Consider the following 25,902-nt stretch of genomic DNA (forward strand, 5'->3'; position numbering starts at 1 on the left):
ATGGCCGAGCTGTACGTTTTCGGGGAACTGTGCCACGCATCCGAGTACGAAGAACCGAACCTGTTCTGCAAGTGGAGCGTACAGTTTGGCTCCTGCTGGAAGGTAGTGGAAGGCCACTCCGAAGGGCAAAGCAGTGCCAGTTCGGCCCGGGTCGAACGCCGATCGTACTTCAGCACTCCGATCGACCTGCACCTGGCCTGCCGAGGTATTCAAGGCTGGCCGAAGCTGCACGTCGAGGTGTTCGCTTTGGACTCACTCAATAACTACTGGCCGGTCGGGTACGGATTTGCCTATTTGCCAAGCCAACCAGGACTACACCGAGTTCGGGTGGATACGTGGAAAGTTTCATCGCCGAAGTTTTTCGATACGATCCGGGAGAAGTTCCACAGCGGAGGATTTACAGTGGCCAAAAGTGATATCGTTTTCTCCGGAATCGAACGCTACAAGCTGCTGACTAAAACGTCCGGTTCGGTTGAGTTCGAGCTTATGCTGATGTTTAGAAACTTTGCCGAAAATGGAGTTGAATTGCATTAGAACCATAATTATATTGGTAGCAGTGTTTGTAAGCAATTCCTGCCAGGAACGACAAATGCAGAGCTTTGTAAAAATTGATGTGTCTAAGATTAATCAAAAGGTGTCCAATGAAACAACGACCGTCGGTCTTGAAACTGTAGAAACAACCGAATCGACAGCATCGAGTAGTACATCGATTTTAACAACTTCCTCCACTGGTAAACCAGAGGTGACCACAAAAAGTCAAGCAGCCACAACCCCAGTCACCACCACAACGGTGAGACCACCGTCCACAAGGCCGTTCGAACTTCCCAAAGAAGGGCGCCTAATTAAGTCAGTGCCCAGTGGGTATTTCTGCAGCTGCGATCTAAAAGTAAGTTTGTCCTAAAATACAGTCCTCCTATCATTGTATCGTCTAACTGCTAATCATTCCAGATTAACATTTGTGATGTGAACTGTTGCTGCGATATCGATTGTACCGACGAAATTCTGAAGTCCTTCAATTGCGACGAAGAACGACTGGACATCGCAGAGTATCACCACCAGATGGGACTGCAATCATGTAAAGTACAAGGTGGCTTGTTGTGTTTGACCAGTGAGTCTCAGAATGAAATGGACGACTCGGTACGTTATTCCTCAGGTTATTCCTAGCTTCCGGATTTCTTTGCGAAATTTGATCGTAAAATTTCTCATCAAATTTACAATGTCCTTTTTCAGTTCTATGATAAAAGCTTAAAAAATAGCATTACAAAACATAAATGGGGAGATATATTTCCACTGGATGACAATTCAAAAGATAGAATATTTAAACACTACCGGGTAAACGTTCCAATTCGGTTATACAACGAAAGCAGCGAAAAAGTTGATATATTTAGTGAGTCATACAATAGAAGATTTTAATAGTAAAACAAATTTAATCCATATTTTTCGTTCTAGAAATACCATACTCTCTAACCAATTCCAACTGCCAGTTGGAACAGCCGATTTACTTTCTACAAGAGTACTCTGTTAAGTGTCTCCGATCGTTTGAAAGCTTGGAAGCATTCACCACTAACTTTGTGGAGCAGCAAACCAACATTCGCTACCAGCGACTGCCCATGTTGGAAATTATGGAACACTGCATGGATCAGGACTGCTTCAACAGTACGTTGGAATTCTGCAATCTCACAGGGCACGATTGTCAACTATCCAACCGAACAGAATCGTTTGATCCGGAGGACGGATTGTGGTACTGTCCAGAGCTGAAAGTAATTTTCATTCACAACTATACTCGCTTAGAAGGTTTGACAATTAAATTCCACTGTGGTCCGCTGGATTACGCCGATCAACATACTAACACAATTTGGCAAACAATTTCTGTCAAATTTAGGCGTAAAAATGAAGAACGATTCGTTCGACAAGTGAGCGGAAACTTAGGATATTTGACAGGCAAACCCGTAATCGTATCGAGACAGCTAATTCCGGAAAATGACACAGCCGAAGAGAAGCGTTCTAAAAATTACATGTTGGCATACTTCACCAATGGCACCAGAGAATCGGATGAAACATTTCGTTTAAAACTGCCCGTCAGTAGACGCAATCGTTGTGTGTTCGATCACCGACATCACTACGATGTCCTGTTTGGCGAAAGCTCCTGGAACAAATGCAATTTCTCACCACGACTGAACATAACAAACGAATCTAATTTCACGGAAATTTGTACCCAACTACAGGAGGAAATTTTCAACCTTCTCCTACATAATGTAGCTCCCCGGGTTGAGGCAAATAACTACGAAACACTAAATCTCTTCATCTCCAAGTATGGAAACCCAATCAATCGCTCGGAGGAGTGGATCCCACTGAGACCGTTGAACGTTATCAATGAGAACGTAACCGCAAAATGGCCATCAACAAGTGAAAAACAGACTACCACATCACCATACTTCACCTGTAAAAGTATGATTATCAACGTAAAGTATAACTTTTACCACGCTAGAACCACCGTTCGAAACATCCCCAGACAGCAGATACTGCAGGAAGCGGAGCTCCTGTTTGGACCTAGAGTTGATTTGCAGTTCGCGTTGGACGAACCGATTCAGGTCCCTGTGTACGCGCAAGTTCAGTTTTTCGATTTGACATCTTACCACAGTAGTAGTACGGTGGGCCGGGAAATGGTGCCTTCCAAATGGGTGCTTCTGGTAAATTCAATTTTAATTGTTAGTTTTACTGTGTTCACATGCAATCACTAAAGCGTAAGCGAATGTACCTAAGGAACAAATACAAATTGCTTTAAACAATTACTTGTGGTTATTTTTTATTATATAACTAGCTGACCTGACAAACTTCGTATTGCCACAAATTAAGCTGTGTTGTACATAAATCCTGAATCTCGGATGACATTTATCACAATCTCGAGTTTTACAAGTTTCTGAGGAGTTCATGGGTGTTTTAAGATACAAATTTTCCTCACAGTAAAATAGAAAACAACTTCCCCCATTGCATTGCCTGATAAAATAAAGCGGATAGCATTTAAATATTCGCCATAATTACAAATCATTTCGCCGAATACCATTTTGCGGAACACCAATTCTCGGTTGATCATAACGCGGAATATAGAATTTCGCAGAGTACCATTTCGCGAAAAACCTTACGCGGGATGTACCATTTCACGAAAAATCTTTTCGTAGAAAGTACCATTTTGCAGGGGTGACCCAACTGAAGGAAAGTAATAGAGGTCAGCAGATCTAGGAAAATTCCGTCCGTCCGTCTCACCCTGAATCACCTAATGTTACTATTGGTAGTTTCTGGTGGTCTTGTTATTGACTAATGTTTTAGGGGGCTCTGTAGCTACAAGGTTACCGAGTCTGCTTTGACAAGCGAATGGTGGGTTCAAATCTTAGTAGAATCAGGCCATTCGATGTCAAAGTGACTTTAGCATGGGTTTATTCTCAGGCCCCCTCATCACCATTCCTTCATACTGAGTTCTACATTATCCCGAAGACGCTTCTTATGGTTAGTATACTGGTATGAGGACCTATTGAGGTAATGGTTTTGAACCTCATGAGGACTCACCAGTTCTAACTATAACGAGGCGAAGTTTGGTATAGTAGGACATGCATCGAAGCAAGGGTAAAACCCTCATACACATCAGTATATCAGCCTATACAAAAAAAATGTTTTATGAGAGTCTAAAATTTCTCGAGTTCAAGTTTTTGAGTTACACAAAAATTTCTGTTTTATTTGTATGAGAGTCCTTATCCCCCTACCACAGGGGTGAGGGGTCTTAAACCATCATAAAAAAATCCTGCCTCCAAAACCCCCTACATGCCACATTTGGTTCCATTTGCTTGATTAGTTTTCTAGTTATGAGGATATTTGTATTTCATTTGTATAGGGGTCCCCCCACTATTGAAGGGGAAAGGGTCATTTTCCCCTCCTAAAGAGAGGAGGGGTCTCAATTGACCATAGAGAAAAAAATTTGCCTGCAAAAACACCCACATGCTAAATTTGGTTCCATCTGCTTGATTAGTTCTGGAGTTATGAGGAAATTTGCATTTCATTTGTATGGGAGCCTCCCCCTTTTAAAGGAGAGATGAGTCATAATTCCCGTTATAAAGAAGGGAGGTCTCAATTCACCATATAAAAAATTCTTGTCTCCAAAAACACCCACATGCCAAATTTTGTTCCATGTGCTTGATTAGTTCTCGAGTTGTGCAGAAATTTGTGTTTCATTTGTATGGGAGCCCCCGCTATTAGTGGGGGGAGGGGTCTCTAACCATCGTAAAAACCTTCCCTGGTCCCAAAATTCTCTACCTGCAAATTTTTACGCCGATTGGCTCGGTAGTTTTCGATTCTATAAGGAACATCATTTTTCGAACTACTGTGGTATGACACACTGTAGGTTGTAGCAGAACAGGTGCCATTAGTGCTCCACAGGTAATTGCAGAGTAAATGTTCCAATGTTTCAATCGCTTGGGTAACTTCCATACTGCCTACTTACTTACTGGTTCAAGTCCGCCGGTCCAGCAGACCAAAGAGATGAAATCAGAGAGGTCCACTGCCGACGGTTACCCGTCATGCCTTTTACCTGTCGTCAGGACAGATTCTCATCTACAGCCCGGAAGTCGTTTTAGGTCTGCCTCTTCTATGCTGTCCTTGCGGATTCCAATCGAGTGCTTCTCTGCAGATCTCATTCGCTCCTTCCTTCCACCTACGTTCACGAATTTCTATTGCTGTCGGCCGTTGATGACTCCGACGATAGAGTTCCTCATTGGATATCCAGTTGTCAGGCCACCAGGCACGAATGATATATCGCAGACACCGATCAATTTTAAGCCGTATTTAATCTGCAGTTTTTGCGTTGTTTCCGCTGAGACGCACCACGTTTCGCAGGCATACAGCAGTACGGATTTTACGTTTGAATTAAAGATTCGGGTTTTCGTACGTAGAGTGATCTGGGGTGACATTGCGCATCTCGTTTCGAGTGATTTTCGTTCGAGACGCCCATTTGTTTAACGTGGTCGAAACGAACGAAAATCACTGGAAACGAGATGCGCAATGTCACCCCTGGTTTGAGCGTCAAATGTTTCGCAGACCTGCAAAGGCACCCCTGGCCTTCCTGATCCGTGTGGCTATATCAGTCTTGGTACCACCATTGGGCGTTGTTTGGCTACCAAGATATTGAAAGGCGTCTAGCTGCTCAACTTGTTGTCCCGCTACTGTGAAGTTGGTGGAATTGTCAGTTTTTACTACCATAGACTTAGTTTTCGCAACATTGACTGTGAGACCTGCTGCCTGGGAGCTCTCATAGAGGTCATCTAACTTGCTCTGCATATCGTTTCGGCATTGTGCGAGCAAGACAATGTCATCGGCTAGGCCGAGATAATTTGGCTGTTCCATCGTTATAGAGAATTCCAAGACATTCCTCGATTTGGTCCACTGTCAATTACTCCAACTAATAACTCATCCATAACGATGAGGAACAGAAGCGGTGATAAAATGCAGCCCTGTCCCACGCCAGTAGCAAACCTTATAGGGTGGGACAAGAAGCCGTTGTGCAAAACCTTGCAAGAAATTGCCTCGTACTGAGCCTCGATGAGATGGACTAGGTTATCTGGAACTCCTCTACGTCTAAGTGCGCCCCAGATGTTTTGTGGTTGAGTCGGTCGAACGCCTTTTCGAAGTCAACGAACACCAGCAAAAGAGAGGCCTGGAATTCGTTGATCTGCTCCAATAAAACGCGGAGCGTTGTGATATGGTCTACACACAATCGGCCAGCACGGAATACAGCTTGCTTCCGCCGGAGTGTTGCGTCGATCTTCTCCTGGATCCGGTTGAGAATTGCCTTACAGAGTACTTTGAGAGTAATACAGAGCAACGTGGTACCACGCTAGCTACCGCATTCAGTTAGGTCTCCTTTTTTAGGGACTTTGACCAATATGCCCTGCATACAGTCCACCGGAAAGGTTGCGGTTTCCCATATATTGCTGAAAAGCTGATACACCACGTATTGATCGCTAAGTTTCACGCCCAAAAACCCCGAGCACTCATTGATCAGCTTCCTCAAGCGTCCATGATTCATGTCCGTAAAGAGTATTAGAGTTTTATAGAACCCCAGTTTTATGGAAATTTGCAAACTACGGGACTTCGGCTAGCTACATAATCTGTAGAAAGCCCGATTCGCGGCTGCAATTTGTCGTTTTACTTCGTACACTGTTGTCACACGTCATAAGCATACAGATGTATATGACATCCTCCACTACTTCATATCGTTCTCCATCGAACTCCATTTCGACAACATTATCATTTGGACTCCCTGTCATCAACCATGTTCCCATGTACTTTGTTATGGCGGTGTTAGTGATCAGTCCCAATCCCGCTATTTCCAATTTAAAAGGCCTAAGGCCCTCTTTTACTGTTCTACGGTTGAGACTGATGATATCGACGCCATCGGTAAAACTAAGAAGCATGTAAAACTTCGTGAAGATGGTTCCGTTCCTTTCCGCGTTTATTTTTCGTATTGCATCTTCCAAGAGTACATGCCCTTTCTTCAGTTCATCCAACGTCACGAAAGCGGCTGAGTTATATCCTGCTACCAAATATACTATATTAACAATATAGTTCACTCCTCTATAATCCTGAAGACACGACTACTAGCGCCATTGCGGCATAAAAGGTTACCAAAGTACACCGTAAATTGAACACGTCTATTGGAAACAACTCAACTTTCAGTATAGAGTTTAGCCATTTCTAGATAGAATTAACAAAAGGGCGAATGTCACAAATGTAACCCAAACGGATGAGTTATTTTCTGCTGGACCAGTATAAGAAAATCAGCTCTCGCTCGGTTTGTTCACGTTTGCCACATTCTCTGGCTTGCTGGTTCTATCTTCAATTCAATTCAATTCAATTCAATTCAATTCTCCATCATCCCTTTTACACTCATGGAATTGCGCATATGAAGATAGAATCAACAAAAGGGCGGATGCCGCAAGCGTAAAAAACAGTATAATCAATATATATAGAATGCCAGTGTCGCTGCAGTGCGCGTGGTAAACATCACACTTGTTCAGATAATGTATTTACAGTATATATGCATATGTGTGTGTTCCTGAGATTCATCAAAAAGGAATCTCATTGTCAAACTTTGACAACCAGTTTAAAATTTCAAATATGGCTGCCAAGTAATGTGATTGGAAACTTCGCTTGCTGCAAATTTCTGAAAAAATCGGTGCAAAAGGGCGCAGTTGTGGGATTCAATTCATCCGGACGGAAAGAAAAAGAACGTTAAAAAACATTTCACTGGCATGAAAACACAGCGATGAGCGCACTGATGACAGCACCAATGAGCGCACAGATAAAGAACAGATAAATAACAATGAGCAACTTTGACAATGAAGTTCCCGATTCACAGACTTGATACAGATTGTTAGCATTATGTTTACCACAATGAGTCCCGTAGTAAAACAGCGACACTGGCATTCTATATATATTGATTCTACTAAAAAACATTTGAGAGTTGAGTTTGCTAGACTCGTCCAGCAAAAAATAACTCGCGCGTTTTATTTACACCTGCGTCATTCGCCCTTTTGTTAACTCTATTGAGATATGTGAGTGTAAATGAAGAATTATTGTCAAAAATCTTTCTGTTCCTCACACTCTTTAATGATTTCCCGACCTTGCTTGTTTTGAAGACTAAACATTTACTGGTGGCAACACCTTATTTTCGTAGCCGCGTGAAAATTTACTAGACGGATTAAAATAAAAACGTTGCTACAATTTAAACATTTGGTTGGATCGCTAAAACCAAGACTTTTGTCAATTTTTCGTATAACAAACTAATCCGGTTAGTTTTATTATTGTTCAAGTGCTAAATTTGTGAAATGGGTCGCATTTACTGTGTAGTTTCTGGATGTTCCTGTTTAAAAGAAACTCCCTCCAGTGTTTTTTTTTTCCGAATTAATTCTATCAAAAGGTAAACTATTTCGATTTCCAGTTATGTTCCTATTTTATTATATCTTTAGGTAAACGGATACGTGGGCAAAGTTTTGTCGCAAACCGTCAATCAGCAAAAGTAGTCTGATTTGTTCCCTACATTTTCATGAATCCGATTTTTTCAATCCTGATGACAAAGGGTTAATACAACAGAGCATGAATGAAAAATTATGACAATTATAAATTAATTGTATTTAGTTTATTCTTGCACGCTACTGAAATGTCAAAAATGTTGTTCAACTATTACGTACACGTCCGACATAATGGTTCGTAAAAAGCTGGATAGTTTCTAGTATTCACAATTAATTTTTATATCTAATATTACAATTTAGAAGAACGACGTCATAGGGTTAGAGATCTCATATTCAATCTACCGCACCTTTTACTTATGCATTGGCTGCACGCTTAAAAATGTTTGTTACAAAAAGCTTTTAGTCACCTTTTTGTCCGCAAGAGGGTGTTACTTTTGCGTCTTTTCAGATATATATGAGATTTTGCGAAGTGAACTATATTGTTAATATAGTATATTTGCTGCTACTCTGAAGCATAATTTTGACCCATGGAGCGTCTCACGAATCAGCTTAATTAATTTCTTCGGAAACCGCCACAGCTCATTTCGTTTGATTGAGTCGTATGCCGCCTTGAAGTCTACAAACAGACGATGAATTTACAAGTTGTGCTCCCTAAACTTGTTTAGTAACTGACGCAGGGTAAACATCTAATCGGTCGTTGAGCGACCCCCACAAAAATCAGCTTAGCACTCACTAGGCTAGGTAGAATTAAGCAACGTTATGCATCGATAGTGTTTACACTCGAGTCGATGTCCTCTTTTAAAAATAAGGCTGATGAGGCCATCCAACCAATCCTCCAGCATTTGTTCTTCCGCCCAGATCTTGACAATGATTCGGAGCATTGCTTCATTTAACCGCTGGCTCCCCGCTTTTAGAAGTTCAGTCGAAATCTCATCCTTTCCAGCAGCCTTACCGATTGCCTTAACCACTTCTTGCGCTGGTGGCTCCACAGCGTGGCTAACGCTCATAATTCTTACCCGGTTCCTACTGATTTCCGTGTTTGCATCTCCACTCAACAATGTCTGGAAGTGCTCCTTCCACTTGGTTGCTACCGCCGTTTTGTCAGTAAGCAGGTTACCAGAACTATCATTACACATCACATGTATGACTGAATTCCTGCATTACCGCTTTGTAGCAACTCCGTACTGTTTCAATGACACCATGGATGTTCCTCCAAAGCCTACTTATACCTTCTTACCTTTCGTCTTGCTGGTATGCCATTGGCTGACTTAACTTTCTGACGTGTTCCGCTGTCATGCAATCTAGAGTTAAGCGGATGTTGGGAAGCGTCCTCTTTGTACGAGCCTTCGATGCGTTCGGCAGCCTTGTGCTCAGAGTCAATATTTGGTCCCCCAAAAAGACCGTACATCGATGGCATCCGTAAAGTGTCGACCGTCAATCAGGATGTGAACGAACGAATCTTAATTTGGATGCCTCCGGGTCGAATATTTAAACGTAGAGAGTAGATGCTATAAGTGCCCATACCTCTGACCGCCTCAAAGTTTATGAGCCTCAGACAGTTATCTTTGGTCGACAGATGAAGGCTGTCTTCCATTGACAAGACGGAAAAATTACTCTCTTTGCATCTACGCATTTGCATTTATAATGATTATTTTCACGCCGTGTTTTGGAACTCTTCATAAGTCTGCTCGAGGCTGTCGTAAGTCAGTGCGTAAACATTGATTAGATTGTAGTTGAAGAACTTGCCCTTAATTCTCAACACGCAAAGCAGGCCAACTCGTGCCGATACATGAAGAGTTCGGAAATTCCAGGTAGCTGGTTTCCAATCGTTATCCATTAATCGTTTCCTTGGTCTTTGCCGTGTCCTGCAGTGATTGATCCATTTCCGGTTTTAATTTTCGTTGTTCGTTCTATATCAGAGTTTCGGTATAGGTACTACCTTACCGGGCTCACGCCACCTATATCCTGCTAATAGCCCGAGCAAAGTTTTAGAGCAAATTGAAAACAAAATTTGCCTTGATGTAACTGATTTTGATTATTCGGTGTGATTTCATTTTGGTCGACTTGGCGGTTACAATATCAAAATTGATTGAAAAATTCCACGCCGTGAAATTAAATTGAATTCTACTTTTGCTATCAAAAATATCAAACGGAATACTAAGCTTGCAACTGCTTGCATGCAGCTGGGCAAACTGAATTGTGAAAATTTGTGCCTCCTAGTTCAACTAAGAGCATTTCCAGGTACGGCCATTGACGGAACTAGTGCTTATTTCTAGGAGGGGGACTATAATCCCGGCAATTTTTTCGTCGGCATATTAAAAATTATACATTAATGGATGGGATCTTATAACTGTGACGCATATAAGAATAGCTCTCAAGTTTTTTTTATCTAAAATAATCTAACTACAGCTTTTTCTTAAATAAAAAACAGGTCAATAGGAGGGCTAAACCTGTCCTAGTGGGCTAGACCCCTCTAGCCCCGCCTAGTTCCACCAATGGGTAAGGTCATCGATTATTTTTTACCTCTGCCAGGCGGCGCTAGATTGCTCCCACTAGGTACATTTCGCTCCTTCCAGGTAACTCTCCTGTATCGAGAAATCGAACTATTAAAGACTAACAGAACCACCAGAGGCCCTCGACACACCTGTAAAAGCTTGGTGGAGAACCACGTAAAACGGTACTTTATTGAATAATTCTTATAATTTAAGAGGAAAAAGCTAGTCGTCGTATGTTCGAATCTCGGCTAGGCGGTGCTTGCTAGTTAGAGTCAATAGGATCGTTGCACTGGCCCCGTAATTTTCCTGTACTCTAACAGCCTGCTGCGAAGTCTGTCGATAAAGAAGTGTAATGTCTAAAGACGGTATAAACCCATGACTTTGCTTAAGAGGAAAAACTACCGAAGGAATGGTTCCAATTGGACTCGATGCGAATACCATTTTTGCAGGATAGTTGTCCAGCATACTCTCTTCAAAGACCCCACCGACATCAGGAATGCAGGGGCCTAACGTTAGAGATTCGTCGACCAGATCGCAGTACATTTACGAGTGTCAATACTCTAGAAGAATTGGAGAGAGCCCAGGATAGAGCAGGGTAGAGACGAGTTCTTGATACGATACCAGCCATTACAAGTCTAAGTTGTTTCTGGAGAACCCTTCTAGCTCCGAGGTGATACACCAATGAGTAAAACATATCCCAGCGACGTAATATGCAACATTTTTTGTTCTTATATAGACTGACCTAGACCCCTAGAAATGAGTTCCCATCATTGTTGCTAAGACCTGCTTTCTGAAAGAACCTACATCTTTTTTCACAATACCCAATCCGTAAGACTAAGGGGGCGTATTTAGTCTTACCGCCAGTATTGAAAATTCCAATTTGAAATACTTTCAATACTTCAACAATATGTAGCCAGGATTTTCGCTTTTATCGTCGTAGTTCTTTGGTCTATTCGATTATAGCTATAGGATATATATCCAATATAGCAATATAGGAATTAAAACTAATCCAAGGTAATCTATACTCTATTGAAGGCTTTCCGCGCTGTTTTGCGAGGTGTTCGACCTTACTCTTTCTTCAGAGCACGTTCCTAGTTGGAGTAACCTTCTAAATGAATAATTACAGTTACAAACAGAGAGCATCGTATCATTTGTTACATTTGCAGCGAAAGCATTGCTATGGATGTTTCTTCCAATTCATATAATCAAAACAGAACTTTGACCATATAGATAATTAAGCGTGCGTGTTCATTTATGACCATCAACAAAAGCTGATGATGTAGTCACTTACCCGCAATCACGAAATAAGTCCCAGCGTGCGAGCGACGCTTTGGTATTCCGTTCTGGAAACGTAGCATCCACTCATCACACGCTTACCACTGTATGCCATGCGTCCGTGTAGCACTCGCCAGTTGTCAAAAATCATCACTGTCCCAGGGGTTAACTGAAACTGCCAAGCCATAGTTTCGTCATTAATCTCAGCCGCTAGCCGTTTGTAGTCTTTGTAGAACTGAGGAATCTGCTCCTGGGGAATGGTGTTCAGAACCGCTCGATCGTACGTGTTGAAACGTAGCTGCTCCACTTCACCGGTTATGACATTGCGTTTGATCACGGGTGCACAATAGGAGTGATGCTTGCCTTCCTCCAAGTATTCACCGGTTAGAGGGTAGTTGCACAGCCGCTCGAACGCTTTCGGATCTTTGAGATTAAGTTGTTCGGCTGCTTTAAAACCATCGATAAGCATAGTTTCACCACCAGAGCCATTGAACTGGATGCAGTGAAGGATCTTGAGGAAGAAGCTTGTTACGGAGTGGTAACTCTTCAAAACAAATGTGTCATACAAACCTGCAGTCCAGATGCATCGTTAAAGTACGTATTATCTGTGTGCGGTCCAAGATAAGTCTTCGTGTAAGCAGTATCTCCATGATCCATCTGGTCGCTAAAAGTCCACATCTCTCCGAACAAGGTCTTGTGGATGGGAAAAATCCGTTTGATTGCCATTTCCGTACTTTGTTGATTGGCAGGGACCTTTTCGATAAAGGCAACCCCGTACGCTACCAAGCTTTTGACCACCTTAGCAACGGCTGCGTCTTCGCAAATCAGCTCGCTCAACGACACCCGGCAATACTCGGGACAAAGACTGATGAGGTCACGATCCCACAGGACCGGCTGAGCGTGCTCATGGAGCAGCTTTTCTTTTGACACCTCAAACTGCGACTGGACTAGGAAATCCAAATCGTACGAGGATACATGATCATCCATCCCTAAAAAAGACATTTTAGCTCAACCTGGGCAACTTATTACAAAAAATATAGCTTTAACAGCAAAGCAATCAAAACAGAAGCATAATCGTATTTTCATCACGTGACATTGAAATCAATGCATGTATATCAATGTATACTGTATACAAATATTTCACTATCTCTATTAGCACATTTAATCCTATCCGGCCGCATGGAATACTTACATAGCACCTCTAGTTTGCGATCGGACAACTCGAAGCTGGCTGGCTTCACGTCGTCCGGAATGTCCAGGATGGACAGCGTGCGCTGGAATGTCTCATGATTGTAACATTCCGAGCAGCGGCAATGATCCCGCAGCCAGATGTAGCTCACGCGAATAGGTCTTTCCAATTGGGTTCCCTGTATCGTTAGGAAGTGCTGTTCGTCAACAGCAGACTGTGTACCAACCATGACTAGGTATTAGCAAAATCGAGAAAGTGCAAAAAAACAAGTTATTTCTTGGCGCGCAAAACCGCAACTGGCTAGAAATGTGGAACGACTCAAATTATTATATAACGACTCATGAACGGTGATAACAAAATCAGTGTCAAAGTTGGCCTAACAAGCACACATTCATTTCAGAACGCTCGGCTTGATAACGTTAGCAATTTTGTATTCGCAGCCTATCGCACAGGTCAACTATAAGTGATCTGTGAGTGAAAACAAACTTACTGGCTTTAGCAGCTTCACCATCGCCAAGATCCCGGAATAGACTCTCATCGAACGGTAAGGCGCCACCGTCCTGTGCTTGGAGCTTTCTCTGCAACTTTTGAAGATTCTCCGGAGTGCATTCCAGCAGTGCCAAAACTTTAGTGGTATTTTTGGACACTTCATCACTTTGTGGAACATCATTTACTTCTTTTTGAGCAGGCGATTTGACCTGAGGCGGACGACGCTTTTCTGTGTCAGTTTGTGTCTCACTTGAAGTTGTGGGCACTTTAATCGGCGTTGCTACATTTGTGCTTTGTTTCCTAGGCGAAACAATTTTAAGTTTTCTCAGAACAACTGCTGGTTTTTTCATACTCTGCGTTTCAACAATCATGTCGCTCTTTCGCTTGAATTTGAAAATTTTGCCGGGAGTACATCCTGCCAACGTGCGCCTGTTGCTAATCTGCAGTCGTGGTTGTTCACGTTTTATTGGTAGAGTGGCTAAGGGGTCCTCCGTCAAACCGGGCAAATTTATTATTTCCATGCTCGATGCCGTAAAATTATTTCTGTTGTCTAGTAATTTAACTTCCACAACCGGCAACATATTTTCTGGTAGCATTGGTTGTACTTGTAGCTTGACTGTTACTCTGTCACTGGAATCGCTTTTCTGCGGTTCGGAAGGGACAGGTAATCGTACCATCGGTGGTATAACTCGATTCAATCCTTCCTCATCGTGCAATCCAAACAAATTCAACGATGGATTGGCTGTTACATTCAAACTTCTAGAAAGTTTGTTTTTATAGTCAGAGTCGCGAAAATGGCGAGTACACACAAAGTGTCGACCCCGGACAGTGGCCAGATCCAACTGCTGAAGCTCCGGTATGCATAGAATAGATCTCCACGTTTCCGCGCGATCCTTGTCCGATGGAAACTTGTGTACTAACTCAAAGCGTTCACCGTTGCAGCAAGGTACGACACAGGGTCGAGGTTTAGCCATAGTTAGAAACAAATATCAATTAAACAAGCGACAGAAATGTATCTAGTATTTTAGAATTAGTGTACACTTTGCACTATTTTACAAATCGTTACACTAGGTAACACAAATGCACTGCTGCAGAAAATAGAAACACTCTTTGATTACGGCTTGGTTAACGTCAACATAAACAAAATGTTGAATTTAGTACAAACCAGGGCTGCACAAGAAAGGTTAAGGCGAGGGTACCCTCTTTGCAGGCAGCAGCAAAACTAAAACGTAGAGTGACTATATATAGAGTGGCGACAATGTCAAATTGGAATCACAATTATCTGTCAGTGTCATTCCAATCGAGCAGACGACCAACCCAACGCGTATGCAGGAAAGAGAAAGAAAATACGCATTGCATACTTTTGGGATGACATGTCGACACTCTGTATATAGTCACTCTACTAAAACGAGAACCATGGTATTGCACCTGGCAGCAATTTTACGAGTACTACGCAACCTCGTTTTTTAACAGGGGCTTGCGATGGGTGCCATGTTTTTGTTGCCAACATCCTCAGCACATCTCGACCAAGGTGAGTTAAAATAGGTGATCTAGTTTTCACAGTTTGTAGAACAGAAGTGCACGGGGCGATTGGTTAGCAACCATCGACGTTGTTTATACATTCAACAGTTTCCGCTTTGAAAATTTCGGTGATCGTTAAGGGTAACCCAGCGGGGGTGAAAAACAAATTTGAACATCAGAAAACCTCTCTTGACTAACCTTGATCTCGACAAGGTTGGCAGCAAATTTACCTGTCAGACGGGCGCTATTTCCTGCATTTCTTGCAAATAGCGCCCTTCGTTAAGTCGACTGTCAAACACCGTTCGTTAAGATAAGGATAGCACCCCGCTGTTTTTTAATAATAATTGTCCTGTACTGATGGGGAAGAATAAATGCTTAATGCAAGAAATCTAGATTCAGGCAAACTGAAAATTCTCGATATTAGGCCAAAAATATAGACTTAGCGAAGGTGAGAGTCAAACTCACAGCTCCCAATCTCTAGTTGAGCGTGTTGTTTAACCAATTACCGTCTATAGTGCCTACCATGAAAAGCTATTCAATCAAATTTACCATGATTCTTGTACAAGCAACATGCTCTCAGACAATTTTACCACCTTTCATGGTAATGTTAATGCCTACACACTTAACAAAAAGCACCGAATTCGGTAAAATTTTACCGAAATCTAAACAGCTGAACGTTCGGTAAAAATTTCGATGGTGCCAATCGACGTTTACAGATCATTAGTAATGTTTGGTGCAATAAAAATTTTTACCGAACGTTCAGCTGTTTAGATTTCGGTAAATTTTACCGAATCGTTTAAGTGTGTAGTAACTCTGTTATTTTTGTTATGCATCTGGGTTCGCCTATATTTTAAAATAAAACTTCTCTGTGCAGTGTCTTCCCCCTTATGCCTACATTTAGTACACTTCATTACGCAGAGTGTCAAATGTGTCAAATAACTGTCAATTTCAATAGCATTTTCCAACAGGAGACTGCACGCTACGGCTTCCATGTGTTAGTGCGTCTATCGATGTCACATCGGCAGCAGACTTCAGCAGCAGCCCTGGGTGCGAAGATTGAAGATTACATTGGTGGTTTATTATAGACCGATTTTATCATCGCATATAATTTTTCTCAAGGTTTTTTCTCCAATTTCGGAATTATTTTGACGTGAAAAGTGCAACTTTTAGCCTGCTAGCCAGTTAAATCTCGGAACGGAAGCAGATTTTTCGGTGAGCAAATGCTTGATTCATTCACTTCTCTGGTATTTTCGCACCATCGTTGGCAAGTGCAAAAGTTGAAAAAATGTTCAGCCCTTGGCCAAAGCCAAAGTGAGTTGTGCTTTGATTGATGATTCATCATCATCAACAACAAAAGAAGGATTAATTTTCTAAAAGTGATAATGTGAGCTGACAAACCAGTTATAAAATTGATTATTTTCGCGTGAATTGGTAATTTGTGCACTGTTTGTCGAAAATACGCCCTCCCACAGAGATGTAGTCTTGTAGCATTGATCATTGAGACTTGCAATAATAATCATTCTAACGCTAGACGTTTGCTTGCGTGTGTGTTTTTGATTTCATTTTAGATTGGGCTGATTGTTTTGCGTGTCGTCAGAGTAAAAGTGAGGAGAAGGAAAAATGCAGGCTATTAAGTGTGTAGTTGTTGGAGACGGTGCTGTCGGTAAAACCTGCTTGCTGATCAGCTACACCACCAATGCATTTCCGGGCGAGTACATTCCGACCGTGTTTGATAATTACTCCGCAAACGTAATGGTCGATGGCAAACCCATTAACTTGGGCTTGTGGGATACGGCTGGACAAGAAGATTACGACCGGCTGAGACCGTTGTCTTATCCGCAAACGGACGTCTTTCTTATCTGCTTTTCGTTGGTAAATCCAGCATCATTTGAAAATGTGCGGGCAAAGTGGTATCCGGAGGTGCGTCATCATTGTCCAAATATACCGATAATACTAGTTGGGACGAAGCTCGATCTGAGGGACGACAAAAACACGGTTGATAAACTGCGCGACAAGAAGCTTTCGCCCATCACCTATCCACAGGGTCTCGCCATGGCCAAGGAAATCGGAGCCGTGAAATATCTGGAATGTTCAGCTTTAACTCAGAAGGGTCTCAAGACCGTGTTTGACGAGGCCATTCGAGCCGTACTTTGTCCCATCATACCGGTGAAAAACAAACGTAAATGTTCAATTCTGTAAGCATGCCCTCCCCTTTCGTCCCGCCAGTCCCAGAGGTTCCGATTATCCTTCCTTCCGCACACTATTTTGCAGTACTGTTAAGAATAAAAGTCTATACAGAAGCTGTGAATATTAAACCAACCAGCGAAGAAAAGAGAATCCCTCCCAAACTTGTTATCTCTCTCGTTGTGAAATCAAAATAGCAATTAGCGGCATTTTCTTGCATTTCAAATAAAACAGTTTCAGTAGTTGAAAGTGCATCTGTAATTTGTGCAGCAAGAAGTGATTTTGAAGTACAGTTAAATAGATAAAAGCAAGTGTTTCAAGTCAACTGCCAAGTCCAAAGCTGGTAATAGTGCTGCTAAAGACCGTAAACAACAATGTAATATCTACACAAAACCATTCGGAAAGGAGTCACAGCGGAGAGAGTAGCAGAAAAAAAACCGAAATCGAGGTTGATTAAATGGAAAGGTAATTTTTGCTTCTCTTGTTTTGTGTCCAATTTCTTTTTAACGAACGAAACTTTGTGTGTGTATATATAATTATAATTAAAATTTAATTGAAATGAACGATTTTCCTGCGTTGATATGCCGTTCATCCGTACACCAGTCCGTGGCGGGGTTTATAGGTATCGTTATTCGCAATGGATTTGCTAACGGGTCGAATCGAAGACTTTTTCTGCATTTGCCTTTTCCTTTTTTTCGAGCGGCTGTTATCTAATCTATTGCTGGACGATGGATCCATTGGGTTACAGTCTGCCATCAGTTGTGCAATGATTTGCGGCAAAGTTTACATGCATTTTTTTTTTCGAGGGTAGTAGATTAATGTTTACCCTAGAAGAAGTGAATTTGCGTTTATGCATTTGACACAAATTAGAAAATTTGACTTCGGAAATGTGAACTCCGAAAATTCATTTGAAAGATGTTTGATATGCAACGTGTTTTCATAAAAGTAATTAAATTGACTTATTCATACGGTATTGTAAACTTTTGGTTGAAAAATTTAAAAGATCATGCTAAAACAATAATTTGTCAATTAGGTTATACACGCATAAATTATGAAAAAAGAGGTTAAAAATTATGCAACATATTTTCGAAGCTTCCTTATTGAACATATCTAAAGAAACAATTAAGCTAGCAGCTTTAATTTGCTAATATATATACGTTCTAAGCTAAGCAATAAATACTTTAAAAATGACAAATATAATTAGAATGACAATAGTAGACCAGATTTAAAATAATAGATTATTCGCTCTGGGTCATTTTGGAGAGCAAGACCCGAGAAAAAGGTCCGTGACTGGGTCAAAATACCGGCAAATTACATTCGGGTAGCTTGCGATTCGTATTTTGACCATCTCAAGTACATAGTCAAGGTAAATGGTCATATTGTGCTAAAGTGAATTGATTCTGAATTTTTGATTATTTTCACACAATCTGTACTTTGAAATAAATAGAAATCATTTTCTAAACTGAATTTATGACCTTTTGAATCGGTTATACATCGAGTGCCGGACCCTAGAAAAGTATACTTCCTTCTAGAAGCAGTTCACGAAGACAAAGCCTTCCAACAAGAGATTCAGTGGCCTTAGTAAGGCAACATATCTGAATCTAAATTACGAACAATCAAACAATATTGAGGACGACAAACGGAAACTTGGTCCATATGGTACCGGTGTAGACCTGGATTGTGGTACCTGGGACTGTATACAGGCTTGATCAATTAAAAGCTTAGACAAAAAATTGGGCCACGAACCCTGATCCTGTCGAAAATTAGAACAAACCGTTTCTATTTTAGTTGTTAAACTGTTGTGTTAAGTTGTGTCTCTTGCAACCCGTCTAGAAGGCCAACCGTTACTTCTCGGCGAATAATTCCACTGTTCGTCGGAGGTATCGAAATCTCACTCACATCTCACAAATCAGAAAAATCCTTTTAAATCCTTCGTACTACTAGCATAAACTATAATCAAGTTTCACTTTCAGCCAGTTTTAATTTTTGGACTAAGTAAGATTTAGGCTTATGAATTTAATTTAGCATTGAATTTAGGAATTAGGATAATTTACGCACACTCCAGTTTGATAAGAATTATCTTTCGCTTGTTTGTTTACTACGGGATAGCTCTCGTAAACTCGGTGCCTTGCCAGTGCTACCGATTTCCGATGCCGATAGCGCTGCATACTTGACCATCCTTACCGTGTTGAGCCATGAGTTCCTTGGTAGATCCGGATCTGTGACTATCACTACGTCGCAAATCTGGATTGGCTTTACCGGGTAACGCCACTTTGTGCCCCGACTTATCGATAGCAAGTACTCCCGCAGCCATATTTTCCAAAAAAGCTTGGCGTAAATCTGCGAAGTTCTCCAGCCATTGGCTAGCGTTGCGAGGCTGTCGTTGTATGGCACAAGAGGTTTTCAACCGTTGGATGATCCCAATAAAAAGTGATTGGGTGTTAGCGATTCTCTCTCGCTATCTTCGATAGGTATGTGCGTGAGGGGGCGTGAGCTGATGGTGTTTTCAACTTCTAGCAGTTTGTTCCTAAGAACCTCGTCTGCGGGTAGTCTCGAAAGTTTTATCTGGTACAATTTATTACCAATTTCACTAATCGCTGCCAGCTTCTACCCATATGGGGACTGCTTAGAAGCAAGAAAGTCCATTTAGTCTTTGGTGTTACAACCTCTTTCATCAGCTTACTCTGGTCTATGGAACGCAAAACTTCATCCAGCTCATGTTCCGCTCCAACAAAATTTTTTCCACGATCGTTGTATTCCCATCGGAGGTGCTCTTCTGGCTATGAAGTTTCGCAGGGTCAAAATACACGAGCTTGTATTGAGCGAGTGCGATTTCGATGTGAATGGCCCGTATCACCAAGGATGTCTGCTCCGTGCGTCTACCAACAACTACTTGGATCCGGCCGAAGTAATCGGTACCGACATAGGCAAAAGGTCGGGTGTATCCAGCGAACCTTGCTGGCGGAAGATCTGCCATTAGGTGCAGTTGCGGACTAGCTCTAGCATTCTAGCCTTGCCGGATCTTGTAGCAAACACTGCGAACCCTCGGGATGCAATTTTTTGCCGCAACTCGTTAACTACGGTTTCGTAACTGAGATGATGGTACCGTTCGTGAACCGACTGTACGATGCAAGTAGTAATGGGATGGTTCCTTGGCAGCAGGATACTATGAGCATTAGTCGGTTCAAGGAATTCGCAACCAATTTTCCATGCATACGCAGTACATTGTTCTTATCCAGGAAGGGCAACAGTTTGTAAATTGGGCTACCTTTTGGGACCGATTCTCCAGAATACAGTAATGACATTTCTTCACTGAATTCCTCCAACTGCGTTTATCGATAAATAAAGTTCTCTGCTTCGAAGAGCTCCATCTGCTCGTCTGAACGTCTCTTCAGTCGGTCCAGAAAAACCGTTTTCCCACTGAAATTCGATGCGTTTCTTCGATGCAACCTGCCAAATGCTTTCCGATTACTGCTACTGGAAGCTCTAGTCGTGGAACTGAAACGTATTTCGGGGAAGCAACACGTGTTTTGGCCGTAGCGAAAGCACACTCAATAACGCCTCCTTTTTCATGTCGAAAGTATGTGACCATTGCATACCCATTCTTACTCGCATCAACGAAAATGAGGAGCGGGACTTCGTTGGTTTTCAATGAAGAGCTAGTCAGTAAACGATAGCATCGAGGGACTATATGTCCCGATATATCCCATAGCTTTATAGTCAAGGATTTTCTCCTAAAATGTTCTAGCTAACTCTGGCCCACGTTCCTTGACAGTTATGACATTTCAGATCCATTGCCTTACTCTCCGGCAACCTAACATTGTCGTATCGCTATAGAAGACATGTTTCGTATTTCTTGTCCCGCAACACGGTATTGGACTGCAGCAAGTTGATCGCACATTGATCCTCTTTCGACATCAATGTTTTTCCGTTTAGTTGAATTTCAAGACTGTCCAGAGGGAAATAATTCTTGACAGCCAACTGAAGGACATCACACTCGCAGATGATAGCTATACACTTTTTCCTTCCCAGCCGTCGATCATTTTCCAACTGAACATGGTCCGTAGATTACCCAACACAAACGTGTTAGTACGGCAGTAGGTTCTCCATGACCTTCCTTCTTATCCACACCCAGCAGAACTTTATATTTTCGGCAGGACAATCGGCAAAGCAACACGACGCTTTATTTTTTCTATACCCGACATTTCGACGTATATAACATCTTTTCCAAGAAGTTAAAACCACGTATCTTTTTATGTTTGGTGGCTTCTGTTGAAGGTTTAAACTAGTCACATAGATTACCGTGTACCTCCGCTGAAATTACCTTCTTTAATCTAAACATTTTTAATCTGAACCCGGTGAATGCGTTTTACATTAAAAAATGATCAAGCGTCATACGCAATTTGCGGTTAAGTTGACCGGGCAAATTGAGACAAAAAAACAAAAAAACTTAATACGTTTCTTCTTGCCCAGCAACTTTAGTAAATAGCTCATAGTCAGGCGCCGTACACTAATTAGGTTGACGCAAAAATTCTGAGCCCCCCCCCCCCCCTTCAATTACGTAACGTTAACTGAACCTCCCCCATATCATTGAGTCAAAATTGCACAATCCATTTATTTTTTTTTTATTTTTGCAAACTGAAGAAACACGATTCTACATTCCTGTCAAAACCACTCTGATCAAAATGTCAATTCTGAATTCTGATCAAACTGTATGATTTAACACAACCAGGTCTAAGTTCAGAACAGGAATTTTGATCAGAATGGATTTGATCAAGTAGAATCGAGGGTAAAATCATAGAGTTTCACAGTTGAAACAGCAATTAGCCATCACTTCATGTTGCATGTTGGGCAAATAGTCTTCAGCTGCTCAGATTTATTTACCAAAAAAAATCCGTATTTTTCAATTCGTTACGTAACTCTTCTCAAGACTCTCCCTCTCCCCTATGTAACAAAAAGTAACGCAAGCTTGACCTCCCCCCTCCACTCTATGCGTTACGTAATTTGTACATGAAGCCTCATATGCAACTTACCTCCCTCCAGAACCCAAAATAGACCATTTTAGTCGGACCTGCCGAGCCAATTTCCTCTTCTACAATCAGGGCGTTCAGAATTTACGCATATTTGATAGGGTTACGGACCCTCTTCGTCATACGTAAACACGATCCAGACTTTATTGCGAGTTTTTATAACAATTAATCCAGAAGTACTCAGGTTTTTTACACCAGATAAATCTAAGACATCTTGCCTGTACATGTATACCTACCCAAAAAAACTCGGAACTTACATTTCTCAGGGGAACAATTTTTCATGCTCCAGCGGGAGTTCGTCATACGAAAATTCACTTCGTCATAAGCAAGATTTCTTCGTTTATCATAAACAGACAGCAATTACTTTCGTATCTTCGTGCAACGTAAGAACTATTGAACTAATAATGTAATGTATATACTGGACACTATCACTTATTGTTCTTACAAAATAAAATAAGCATTTACCTTATTCGCCAACCGGTTTCGGGTAGATGTTACCCATCATCGGGGCTAGGTCCAAGGAAGTTGGACCTAGCCCCGATGATGGGTAACATCTACCCGAAACCGGTTGGCGAATAAGGTAAATGCTTATTTTATTTTGTAAGAACAATAAGTGATAGTGTCCAGTATATACATTACATTATTAGACAGCAATTATTTACAAAAATCTATGCACGTATTCAGGCTTGGCATACACTTTTCGCTTTGATTTTGCTCTTTTGATTACTGCTCCTCAGCCAAGAAGAATTTGAAAAAGTGGTGTAGGGGACATTTGTAGAGCTAGTAATTATCTATGATATTGCTGAAAAAAGTGAAGTTTTATCTTTAGTATTTACGGCACTGTAGGGCAGCAATGCCGTTGGTAGCAAAAAGAGCGCTCTTTTCGCTACCAAGAGGGTAGCAGCCTTATAGCGCCATAAATACAAAATACACAGTAATGCTTACTTCAGCACTATTGTAGATAATAACAAATTCTACAAACGCCCCATACATCACTTATTCAAATTTTGCTTGGCTGAGATGCAGTAATCAAAAGAGCAAAATCGAAGCGAAAAGTGTATGCCAAGCTTGCACGTATTCTTTGAGCCGTGTCCAAGAACTACCCAACTACTATAAAAAGAGTGGAAATAGTTTGAATCTCAGCTCAAAATTTCAAGTAGTTACTCTTCGTCATGCTCAAGCTTCTTTTCGTCATACTCAAAACTGGTAGAAAAACCAAGAGGACTTCTATTTTTTTAACAAATATTGAAAAATAGTAATATTCTAACATAATCTTTTCCTCGATAGCGAAGAGACAATCCATAAATATCAATACCAGGTTGAACTGACTGTATTCAGATTAAAAATCAACTCGTCTAATCTGAGCGAGGTGTTCTTCATATTAGCGGGAATTCATGGTGCTAACTTTACAACAAAATTGATTGACACTCAGTGGTAGCTTTGGAATTGTAAAACTAAGAATTTATGTTTATTAAATCTATTTTGCAAGCACTTTTCTGTGTGCATCATTTCTAATATTGTTACGTTTTTCTCTTCTCTCGCTTCAGATTCACCGATTAAAACAATGGCACACAGACACCGAAACCACACAAATCAGAGTGAACATATATATTACTAAGTAGTTACTACACAAACCGTTACTCTATTCTCCTGAAGATCGACATTTCGAAATAGTCCTTTCTGTGACTTCCTCCCCCTCTACCTTTAGGAGGGTAGCAGATTGTCCTCTTTTTTCCCCAATGTTCGGGGTTCACCCCGTTAGTAATAGAGCGTTTGGTCAAACTTAGTACCACAATCTTTCGAAGTGGAGGAACCGATTGTTTGCGATAGAGAGGAGAACGAATTGTAAGAATAAAAAAAATCAAAACTACCAACGATCCGGAATAATACGCTAGATTAGAGAAGCGATTAAAGTTTAACAAATGTTTAAGCTGTTTTTATGTGCTTTTGAAGTAACAAAAGTAGAGCTTTATTTTTTCGTACGTTTATTTCTGTAGAAACTGAGCAAGTAATCGTTTAATTTTTCGAAACGAAAAGTAAAACAAAGAAGATAACTTTTGGTAGAGTTTACAAACGTAATGAGGATACTTGTTCTTGTCTAACATTGTAAAATTTGATGACACCCCATTAGTCATATATACGTTTGCCACTAGCACGGATGCCATAAAGTAAACGCCATAATGTACGTTTGCCATATTGTCAAACATACATTATGGCAATCATGACATCCGTACGTACGGCAAATGTCCATGTGGCTACCGTATTTATGGCTATTGTCCGTTCACCGTAAAGTTTGTTTACAACACTAATTCATTAATCAAACACAGCAGAAACAGAACGTTTACTAAAGAAGTGCAGCAATGTCAAGCAGTAGCTAAGCATAATGAAACACACAAAACAAACGTAAAAAATAGCATGTATGATTACTGTAACGATTATCATTGATTGAATGTCGTAATATGCGATTCTGTCTTTATGTTTATGGCTAGCTTGCGATATTAAATTCTAAAACCGAATGTACGGCCCATGTTTTTCAATGCAAATGAAAAAGTAACACAAATTTAACGCAAATTACAGTTAACTTTATTTCAGTTAGTTTTTGCTATCATATAAAAAAAGATTGTGAAGAGTACCACTCTTTCAACATTCAAGTGTAATTTGGCCCTTAGATGTTTTAAACGCAGTAAAAAAAGGTGTAAACTAAAAGAAATCTGTCGTATTAGTAACAAGAGAAGATGGAAAAATTTATTGATATAACATTTTTAATGAGTATAAATAATGCTAATATTATTGAATTATTAATAAGAAAATAAACAGAAACTAGAGAAAATCAAGGCAGGGAGGTTTATTACTCCATCCAAAAAGAAACGCAGATTCCCTCGATTGGCAGACTTCCCACCCCGATATCCGGTAGGTTAACTTCTTTCCTTTCGACCCATCCATTCCCACATCGTTATATCGATTGTATTAATAGATTGCATAGGCATATATGTTTGTTATGTAATGTTTAGGTGCAAACATCACCCACATACAACTCATCCTCATTAAGACACAATCATTTAAACCTAAATTTACACATTTCGTGTTCGATGTGTTTATGCTAAGCGTATACTACTTACTAACTTTCAACCGTCTCAATGTCAAACCATTTTCATTGAACGCTTCTTCAGAGCTCATTTCATTCATCGATCGAATTAAGTTAATTCAATATCATCAGCAGTTTTGGTACTGGTACAGTTAATTATAGTTCTAGAATGTAGAAATCATGTCCATGTTGTCCATTGTTACTGATTCAGCCTTCCATCTGTGCTTGTCTCTGATGTTCTATTCTTTATTCTTCTTTCAGTATGGAGACTCTTTTCCTACTAAGACAATCAATCGTCGCCATCTCGTCGCTCACGATTTTGCTTAATCAGTGGCTCAAAGAAGAAAAAAACTAACATAAACTTTATGCACCCATTCTGCGATAGCACCCGGTTTGTCCCGGTGTTACTAAACACAAAACTAACGTCGTCACTATAGAAGGCATTACTAAACACCAAATTTCCTAATACGTCAGTAAAGTAATTGAATACATACTCAACTGAAAAACCATGTGTGACCTTTCTTGAAATGTGATTTGTATGTAGATTTTTAGAGCGGTGATAGTTCCTAGGGTATAAGCTATTCGACGGTAAGTTGGAAACTGATTGCCACATTCC

At 40.9% G+C, this 25,902-nt stretch overlaps 4 protein-coding genes across 4 annotated transcripts; 3 read left to right on the forward strand and 1 right to left on the reverse strand.

Annotated features, from left to right (window-relative positions):
- Positions 1 to 534, forward strand: LOC128736573 (B9 domain-containing protein 2). The gene has a single exon (XM_053831061.1). The coding sequence runs from the start codon at positions 1 to 3 to the stop codon at positions 532 to 534; it is 534 nt and encodes a 177-aa protein (XP_053687036.1).
- Positions 535 to 589: 55 nt separating this feature from the next.
- LOC128736574 (tectonic) lies at positions 590 to 2,741 on the forward strand. Its single transcript, XM_053831062.1, has 4 exons — positions 590 to 886; positions 949 to 1,137; positions 1,231 to 1,387; positions 1,450 to 2,741. The coding sequence occupies exons 1-4, from the start codon at positions 590 to 592 to the stop codon at positions 2,739 to 2,741; spliced, it is 1,935 nt and encodes a 644-aa protein (XP_053687037.1).
- A 9,006-nt stretch (positions 2,742 to 11,747) lies between these two features.
- On the reverse strand, positions 11,748 to 14,542 carry LOC128735068 (uncharacterized). Its single transcript, XM_053829545.1, has 4 exons — positions 13,468 to 14,542; positions 12,981 to 13,208; positions 12,359 to 12,777; positions 11,748 to 12,299 (listed from the first exon to the last, which is right to left on the reverse strand). The coding sequence occupies exons 1-4, from the start codon at positions 14,438 to 14,440 to the stop codon at positions 11,811 to 11,813; spliced, it is 2,109 nt and encodes a 702-aa protein (XP_053685520.1). The 5' UTR covers positions 14,441 to 14,542; the 3' UTR covers positions 11,748 to 11,810.
- A 1,486-nt stretch (positions 14,543 to 16,028) lies between these two features.
- On the forward strand, positions 16,029 to 25,029 carry LOC128738227 (ras-related protein Rac1). Its single transcript, XM_053833211.1, has 3 exons — positions 16,029 to 16,199; positions 16,556 to 17,636; positions 23,749 to 25,029. The coding sequence occupies exon 2, from the start codon at positions 16,608 to 16,610 to the stop codon at positions 17,184 to 17,186; it is 579 nt and encodes a 192-aa protein (XP_053689186.1). The 5' UTR covers positions 16,029 to 16,199; positions 16,556 to 16,607; the 3' UTR covers positions 17,187 to 17,636; positions 23,749 to 25,029.
- Positions 25,030 to 25,902: the final 873 nt, after the last annotated feature.

Source organism: Sabethes cyaneus, chromosome 2, assembly GCF_943734655.1.
Source record: "Sabethes cyaneus chromosome 2, idSabCyanKW18_F2, whole genome shotgun sequence".
Lineage (NCBI taxonomy): Eukaryota > Metazoa > Arthropoda > Insecta > Diptera > Culicidae > Sabethes > Sabethes cyaneus.